A 9415-nucleotide genomic window follows, 5' to 3' on the forward strand; every position below is an offset into this window, starting at 1 on the left:
CCCACCCCCCTGCCAGTGTTCAAGGCCAGGTTGGACACAGGGGCTTGGAGCAACGTGCTCTAGTGAAAGGTGTCCCTGCCCGTGGCAGGGGTTGGAGCTGGATGATCTTAAGGTCCCTTCAACCCAAACCATTCTAGATTATTAAGAACCACAGACTTACACAGACCAAAGCTGCAGATGAAACAGATGATCCTGTGGTTGTTATTGTCAGTAACTGCACACCAAAGCTCTCGCAGAGCCTCTTTGCACATTATATTAAAGGCAGAAATGTTTGTCCCTCTCCCAGATGACACTCCTGTGGCCACAGCCAAGAACATGCCAGGGGACAGTGCAGACCTGTTTGGGGATGGTGGGACAGAAGATGGGAGTGCTGCTAACGGCCGGCTTTGGAGGACTGTCATCATTGGGGAGCAGGAGCACCGCATCGACCTCCAGATGATCAAACCCTACATGCGAGTGGTGACACACGGAGGTGAGGAGCAGGGCAGCCTGCTCCTGCCTTGCTGGGTTTCCTTCAGTCCATCTTTGTCGAGTTGGAGGGGATGCTGTGACTGATTGTTTTGACTGTCCTTAGGGGGAAGTTGCTATTTGTTTTGTACTGCTGTGTGGCAGAGAAGCACAAAGCGCCCAGCTCGTGCTGAGAAACATGCAGCCACTGGAGCAATGCTTCAATAAACAAAAGCAGAGATAATGCTGACTCTGAGCAAGAGTGACTATATCGTGACCCTCAGCCCGGGTTAAGTACCTGCATCCCCAGTGACGAAGGGCCTGCAGGTACCTGACCCCTCTGTAGCTCAGCACCTGAGCTGCCTCCAGAGGCACAGCTAAAGGCCAGGACCTCCAGAGGGTGACCAATCCTGAAATCCAAGCAAAGCCCAGCCACAATCCAGGGCAAAGCTCTCAGCTCTGTGCTGTGATGCACACAAATTCCTTCCCCAAACGCCACATGCATGTTACAGCCAAAACCAGGAGCAGAGGCAATTCTAACCGTGTGAGAGGTCTGTAAGAGGGACAAACACTTACCTGGAGCTCAACAGAAGCACAAAAACCAGCCCAGGCTCAAATTTAACAGTGCATCTTCCCTTCAGCTCTCACATCTCCCCCTGGAAAATGTCACTGATGCTGCCTGTGTCTTTCTTTCACAGGATACTATGGAGAAGGTCTCAATGCCATCATTGTCTTTGCTGCCTGCTATCTGCCAGACAGTAACCTGGCTGATTACCACTACATCATGGAGAATCTCTTCCTGTAAGTGGCTGGTCAAGGTCTGTGAGGGAAAAGGAGGGCAGGGGACGTTGCTAGGGCTCTGGGGAAGCAGTTTCCATGTATTCAGTGCATCCCAAACCTCAGATGGAAATAGTTTGAATCCAGGCCAAAGATACCCAGCGTGCAGCTGCAGACTGGGGCGAGCATCACTGGGTGAGACACTGTCCACAGAGTTCACATCCAAGTCCAGTGAGTCAAAGCATTCAACCATTCAGTGTTAATTATGCCAGTGATGGACTCACAACCAGGGCAGAGCATATGTACGCAATGCTGAAGAGCTTGTAGATGCTCTTGCTAGGCAGAAGAACAGTGCAGGGATGTCCATCAGTGCATGCACTATGTGAACAGTGATCCCAGCGAAACACCCCTGCAGGGCATAATGAAGTAATAATCCTACAGTGGTACCAGATTCCTGCTCTTTTCCAAGGTCTAGGAAGAAAGGGTCTAGAGGGCTTTTGGGGTGGCACACAGGTACCTGAGGAAGCCTCAGGGACCTTTTTGAGTCTCATATTCCTGTTGCTTTCAATCACCACCCAACAGATACGTGATCAGTAGCCTGGAGCTGCTGGTGGCTGAGGACTATATGATTGTGTACCTGAATGGAGCAACGCCCCGCAGGAGGATGCCAGGCCTGGGCTGGCTGAAGAAATGCTACCAGATGATAGACAGAAGGTGAGAATCCCATTGGTGTTGCCTCTTCATTCTTCCCAGTCCTCTTCCCACATCTCTTCCACTGCTTTCTCACAGCCTTCCCAGCCAGTCTGCCTTCCTCACTCTGCAGATGCTGCAATTCCATTCTCTGTTACAGCTTTCTGGCTTACTGAAGGCTCTCTTCAACACCCTCTTTGCCTCACAAGCACCTTCACAGAGATCAGGCTAATACAGCACCTGAGCAAAGCAGTACTCCTGCAGCCTGACAGCTCTGAGCTTAAATAGGGTTCCTAAGGCCATGGGCAGGGCTTTTGTCTGGAGTCACCCACCTGAGGCTGCTTAGCATCCTGGCAATAGTTAGTGCCCTGACAGAGTTTAAGTAAAGGTACTTTGAATCTGAGTTCTGTCCCATGGCTCTTCCACAGGCTGCGTAAAAACCTCAAAGCATTGATAATCGTGCATCCCTCGTGGTTCATCCGGACAGTGCTGGCGATATCCAGACCCTTCATCAGGTAACTATGACGTGGTCCCACTACATAGAACATGTTCCCAAACTTGGCTGGGTTTGGAGTGAAAGTTTAATCTCACAAATCAGATCTTAAGCTCACCTTTAACTAGTAGCAACCAAGGTGACACCATTTGTCTCTTGTCCTACATCTCCCTGATGCTTCCAAGGCCAACTCTAGAGGCTGTTTTAGGAGACACTGTGGTGGTCTGGATCCAGATCAAAGTTTGTCCCAGTGGGTAAGGCATAAAGATTTCCTGGGGAGAGCCGGAAGGGTGGGCCTTTTTTCCTCCTATGGATATTGAGGAGCAAGGGTCAAAGCAAAATGAGGTACCTGTGTGGTACCTCAGTACCAAAGTGTGGCACCTCACCACAATTTGTAGTCATTGGCATATCAGTACTGGGAGGAGATGGGTACATTCAGACTATAGAGGATACAGAGATGCAGAGCTCCCCGTTCCCGTTGGGAAACTTCCTATGGAGAGAACATCAAAACAAGAGCGGAAGCACAGACTCTTTCTTTCTTTGCCAGTGTGAAGTTTATCAACAAGATCCAGTATGTTCACAGCCTGGAGGAACTGGAGCAACTCATCCCAATGGAGCATGTGCAGATCCCAGATTGCGTCTTACAGTGAGTGTCAGAAGGACCCTGGGGCACATGTGGCTCTGAGGAGGAGCAGGACAAAAATCCTGTGTAGCAGGATATCATTGAATCAAACTCCATGTACTGGAACCTTATCCCACTCCAATCCCAGTGCCAAGCAAGAGCCTGCACAATGTGCTGGGTTGCAGTTTCTGTCACCTTCAGAGCAACCATTGCATTTTACTTAAGGTGAACAATCCTGACCGGTAACATCTAAAGACTGTTTCCTGTTTGTTGCAGATATGAAGAAGAGAGGATCAAGGCCAGAAAAGAAAGGTAAAATTAATGCTGGGGGAAGGGGGAAGGGGCTTGGACTCATTTCTTAGGATGTTGTTGCATTCCCTCATCATTATTTGTGCTATAACCAGTGAATTCTGTGTTCCTCCTACCCTGATATCCCACACAGCCTACACTTACTTTCTACTGATTTACTCAAAGTAAGCAAAAGCTGCAGGAGGAAGAAGCAGCTTGATTCAAAGGTTATTTATCCATAGATGTGTTCATCTTAACCCCAGGAGTGTGCTTGCTCTGAGCATGCACTGCAGCATCAGCAGAAATCCCTCTATATGAAATGGCACATTTTCCCCATATGACCCTGCAAACTGACCTTAAAGTGAGAGCTGGTGCTCATTTTAAAAGCTACTTCATTCTGCTGAAGTGGCTTAAAGAGGGACATTAGTTGACAGTTTGTTTTTGTTTCATTTTCTAGACCTGTTCTGTCACCAGTGATTTTGGTTAGAAGTGCTGGCCATGAACAGTGATAGCAGTTGGCTCCGTTAAAAGCTAAAGGCAATCATGGGCAGAGGAAAGACCAGCTGGGTCAGCACAAGAGTGATCACAGAGTCACAGACTGGTTTGGGTTGGAAGGGACCTTAAAACTCATCCAGTTCCAACCCCCTGCCACGGGCAGGGACACCTTCCACTAAACAAGTTTGCTCAGTTATAGTGATGTGCTCTAATAACACCTCCTCGAGCTGGTGAACAAACTGGGAAGTGCCCGTGTGGGAGCATGAGGTGTCCCTGCCTATGGCAGGGGGGTTGGAATTAGATGATCCTAAGGTCCTTTCAAACCCAAACCAGTCTGATTCTATGATTTGGTTCATTAGCTGTTTGAAAGCGAGTCGTCCTACCCAAATCAGCCAGCTCCCTCCCCCTAGAGCCACAGAGGCATCCTGAGAGCATGAGGATTGCCAGGGCTGTATGTCACAGGGACAAGAAACTCACAGTCCTTTCTGACCAGAGCCCTAACTGCTGTCTGAGGGCCAGCTATTGCCCTAGAAAGGCCCTGGATAACTCTATCATAGTCCTCGCCTCTAGATGATAGATTTCAAAAGTGATTTGTGTTTACAGGGCAGAAGAGAAACAAGACATGGCTGAGAAGGAAAGGTAATTACTCTTTTTTATTTATCCTTTACTTACAAAACCAGTTTTTAGTGACAAGAGTGGCCCTACTGCTTGGTGGCCCCCTTGGGGAGGCAGGTCTGACCTCTCAGGAGATGTCTGGAGCCAACAAGACATTTCTAAAGTGTCTGGGACCTGAGAAAGTCTCCCTCTCCCTCACAGCTCCCTGTGCCATCACTTTTGTGGTGTTACTGACCTTCACCTGTGCCAACAGATTCCTGACGCTGCCTTTTACCTCTCCTAGTGAACCCATTTGGTCATGGAGCAGAGCCAGAGGCGCCGGGGACGTTCTCCTGACATTCAGTCATAGCATTTGCAGGATGGTGCAATGCAGAGGGCCAAGAACTGCTGTCAGGCACATCTTGGCTATCTGTAAAAGCAAGATATGAGGCTGTAACATTAGATGGGAAGGAAAATTCTAGGGAGGCTTGGAAGACAGTGTCAAAATCCTAGGCCAAGATAATTTGGCCTGGTTTTGGCTCTGCTTCAGAGTGATATAGTGTCTCTTTTTTTATTCTATCTAACTAGCTCCTGAGGGGGAACAGTGTATATTTCTACTGTTCTCTTCCCAGAGAAAAAAGAGCTTTGCTAAAAATGGCCATAGTCCATTGGATGAGCCTGAATTGTTCTGAGAAACAAATGGGACCTTGGGGCAAAAAGACAGGGTGATTAGTGTGCGGTGGAGATTCACTTCTTGTCTTGCTGGTTCTCTTCCAAGCAGGCCTGTGCCCCCAGCAGAAGATCAGGAAACCAGGTTTGATTTGTACCTTTCTCTCTTGTTTGGCTGCATGTGACAGATTTCATTGCATTTGTAATCCACTAACAAATGGGAAAGTCAGGACGGGGCCTCTTCACCCTGGTGCTGCTCACTCAGCACAGAAGAGGCATCACCCACTTTGTGCAGGGAGGTGCAAAACCCAGAAGCTGTTGCCACCTTCACCCTCCCGTGGCTGCAACCACAACCGCTGTGGCTCGTCCCAAAGCACAGGCCGATCCCATCTGCAGCTGCAGGAAAAACACTGCCCCTCAATAAATTACCTGGGGTAGGGTGTGCACATGGGTATTTACTGCAGAGCTGCCTTCCTCTTCCTGGCAAGAACGTTTCCATGGTCCTATGCACTCAGGAAACATCCTTAGAGAAGAAGGAAGCCCATTACAGCTATAAATAACATTCTCTTTTCCCCCGATATGCTTTTGTAGAGGATTACACCCAAACATACTCGTATTTTTGGTTTTTACATAGTGGGAATAACAACATTTTTACTACAATTTGCTTTCTAAAAATAACTCTGTCTTTCTGTTCCTTCCCAGTATGTCATGAATCAAAGCAGAGTGGAATGAATGGAGCAGAAGAATGACGCAGCCTGGCAGTCACCCACGAAAATGACCTTTTGGTGTAAGACCTTGTCGCCATCTTATTCCCAGTTCTGTAGCCCATGGAGCCTGCCTCCCTTGTCTCCAAGATGCAAAGTCCATTAAACTTTTTGGAAACATTTTACTTTGAAAAAAAAAGAGAAAAAAACAAAGCCACAAAACCAAGCAAGCCAAGAATAGCACTTTTCAGGACAGGTTCCAGTGTGTTTCAGTAATGGTCTGTGGAGAGCTGTTAAGTAGTGCAAATAGATACCATGTTTCCTCTTGGTAAGTTAAGAGCATCCTGTAGTCCAGTAGTTGCCAGCCCAGAAAGAGATATATTTTTTGTTTAGATTATAAACCCTCCCCCTAACTTGCTGCTGGCCAGCACTGAGACATTCTGCTTCAAACTGCACACCCCATTCCCTCCATAGAGACGTGGCAGCCAGGGACTAGTGAACATGGACTGAGAAGAGTGCATTTCCCTCCTTGCTACAGCCAATGTGTGTTTCTTCCTGAAAATACCAAGTGCCCACCGGTTGAGACAGCTCTTCCAGCCTTGACCAGTTAATTCATTGCCAGTTCCTCTTCTTAACTCACACGGAATCATTCCTAGCAGCAAATGCCATGGTCTTTTCCTGGTTTGCTCTGTCTCAGTTTGTAAGGCACTCTGGTAACTCTGAGAGTTCCATATGGTGTGGCAGCCTCCACAGAACCTTCTCATGAGCATCTTCTATCAGTGCACACACACCAAAAAGGTCTGGTTTTAAGAAGGAGCCTTATGGACAGGGAAGTTTTCCACACCTTGCCCTTATATTGATCTCATGACACTGGACAATCATTCACTATTAATACCTCCTATTGCAGAGACAAGCTGCTAAATGTTTGAAATTACCCTCCCTGGGTAATGAGGGGCCTCATCTACAAACATACCTACCCAAGGGGAGGATGCTGCAGGTGTGAGGCAGGACTCTGCCTCTGGGTTCAGCTCCTCAGCAGCCAAGAGATGCAGACATGACACCGAGACTCCTGAAACCTGTATTTTGGACTCATGAGGATTCTGTGAGCAAAGGAGGGAAGAAAATTTAAGAAATTATTTGGCTAAAATCATTTGGAAAGTCCTGATTTCACCCAAGTCTTTTACTGAGTCTCCAGTCATCAGTTAAAGCCCCTTGTGGGTAAAGAATTACCTGAATATTTCCCCACTTAAGGAACAGTTCAAGCCTGGCAACCTCAACCCGTGGCTATTTGAAATCACCACCACTTCACTCTGCTCTCAACTCCCCTGGAGGACAATTCCAGCAAAGCAAGATTTTCCTCAAGATAGGGCTGTCTCCTCTGCATATATAAAGCTTCTTTTTTCCTTTCAGTGAGTAAAACTGCTACAGATGAGATCTCTGTTTCCCAACTGCTACAAAGGAGCACCAAAGCTGCTTTCTAACTTACTTCTCTTTTGATATGTGTTTTTCTCATGCACTTCAGTCACAGATGTATTTGCTGAACAGACCTTTGCATGAAAAACAGAGCACTGCGCCCCCAGCATTAACCTGAGAAACTGAAGGTAGTAAAAACTCCATATTCTGTCTCACTGGCATGTTACTAATAAGCACCAAGCAAGCACCAATCTCCACAGCTTTCTGGAAACTTCATCCTGAGCCAGTGAATTCTGTGCTACAAGGGAAAAACAGCCCTTCAGGGTTTTTGGAGTGTGGGTTTCATGCCAATGACACCTCCCCACAGAAGGAGTTCTAGCCAGAGCTCTCCACGCAGGCAGCAGACATCTGTTCCAAGGTAGAAGCAGCAGTCAGGGAGTACCAAACATGAGCGTGTTCAGCCACCCTGCAAAGCTGGGTGTTCTTTTTCACACATGGGCTGTCAGATGGACTAAAGGAACCCGCTGAAATTAAGAAAGGACTCTCCCAGTGAAATTAATTTTAGCTCAGACTAGTAACAATCACAAATCTTGTAGTGTAGGAGCACAGGAATTCACCATCTCCCCCTGGTAACACTTCAACTTAGATTGTCCTTATTTCTTTTGAGACCATTTTTATGCAGTTAGATAAGAAATCATCTGCTTTCCACAGAAGAATGCAATGCAGTTGGACACTGAAAGGGAACTTTACAATTCTGTAACGAACAAAACCAATAGATCATTTAATAATGTTTTCAAAGTACAATTCCAGAAACCTTTTATGCATCTGTAATTACTAAACAGGAAAAAAATGTTCCCAACATTATGGAAAATCCTGCTGTTATGGAACACATGGGTATGAAAGATAAGAAACCTTGATTATGTTTAGTCTTGAGGCCTGAAGAAACCAACTGCTCTATGCCCAGCAGTCAGCATGCCAGAGGAATCTGGGAGTTTGGTGTGGTTTTGTTTTGGTTTTTCCCAAAGAAAAGACCTTGTGTCTACATTTTCAGGAAAAAAAAACAACTACAGAATGAGCAGACCCACAGGTGAAAACTTCATGTTTTTTCAAGCAATTCCATCAGGGCAAGGTTAAGAATTCAACCGGGAAAAGGGCAGACACCAACTTCATTTCCAGGCACGAAGGAGGTTGGTTGTTGGAACACAAGAGTCAGTTTGGAAGTTCTTTGAAACCATTTTTCAGAAGTGCACTTTCTGACAGAGCACTCTAAGTAGTATGCACTATATTTTAATTCTTAATACAATGATATGAGTGTGTAGATGTTATGTTCATGACTGGATGGGTGCCTATCTTGCTTTTCAACATAGAAAAGAACCTGCAGCCCAAAATGGATAAACTCTAGCTAAATGTAAAAAGTGCATTTTTATAGCAGCAACAACAAAAAAGGATCATTAACTTCTTTCAGTGCTTTTAGATGCTACTGGAAACCAAAGTAGCTACAAATTCTTTGACAGAAACACAGAAACAAGCAAATTGGCAGAGTTCTTTTACCAACTGTGGAGCAACAAATCTAAGTTTGGTGTTGATTGACCTGCACAGGCTTCAAGCAAGCTCAGATCTGGGTGCTGTAACAAACACACCACCAAATCACTGCATTCATCTTCAGAAGATCATCATAACCTCAGATCCACCTGTGTGAGACCACCAGCTGCTCAGGGGCAGCGGATCAAGATTTCGCAGCCTGCAAACAGGAGATGAGATGTAATTGTACTGGGGGGGACTTGTCAGCTGGGGGCTCGAGCTGGGTGACAGGACTTACCTTGCACAGAAGCTGAGCTGTGACAATAGGACAAACAGAGATCTGAGGTGACTGAAGCCATTTTACAAGTCTCTTTGCCAGTTCCTCAGGGAGCTGCTCTCAAAGCCTATCTGCAGAGGGTTTTACCAGCCAAGTTCTATGCTTCCACTGGAGATGCAGTTGAGAATTGTGCTGTACCAGCAAAAAAATACAAAATCTTGCTAGTAAAAGTACATTGACATTAGAACTTTCGCCAGAATATATTCATCTGGTTAAAAACTAATATGAAATAAACTCCATCCTTGTAGCAACGCTGCTGAACTGGTCAGTGTTCCCAGGGTACAGCAGGCCTTGCTCCTGCCTCAAAAAAACATCTCTGCAGGATCAATACTTTGATTTATGAGTGCACTGTATCCTACCAAACA

The 9415-nt window shown here is 46.4% G+C and overlaps 1 protein-coding gene across 1 annotated transcript in view; it reads left to right on the plus strand.

The window, feature by feature from the left end:
• Nucleotides 1-5220, plus strand: part of ATCAY (ataxia, cerebellar, Cayman type) — a gene marked incomplete at its 3' end in the record, with an annotated part of 10963 nt that extends 5743 nt beyond the window's left edge. Inside the window, exons 4-11 of the mRNA XM_010024134.1 lie at nt 287-472; nt 1146-1248; nt 1807-1938; nt 2343-2429; nt 2955-3053; nt 3306-3341; nt 4416-4451; nt 5185-5220. Of these exons, the coding sequence (XP_010022436.1) occupies nt 287-472; nt 1146-1248; nt 1807-1938; nt 2343-2429; nt 2955-3053; nt 3306-3341; nt 4416-4451; nt 5185-5220 (715 nt within the window). The remainder of the gene's footprint in view (nt 1-286; nt 473-1145; nt 1249-1806; nt 1939-2342; nt 2430-2954; nt 3054-3305; nt 3342-4415; nt 4452-5184) is intronic.
• Nucleotides 5221-9415: the final 4195 nt, after the last annotated feature.

This window comes from Nestor notabilis, unplaced genomic scaffold (assembly GCF_000696875.1).
Source record: "Nestor notabilis isolate BGI_N333 unplaced genomic scaffold, ASM69687v1 scaffold17021, whole genome shotgun sequence".
In the NCBI taxonomy this organism is placed as follows: Eukaryota; Metazoa; Chordata; class Aves; order Psittaciformes; family Psittacidae; genus Nestor; species Nestor notabilis.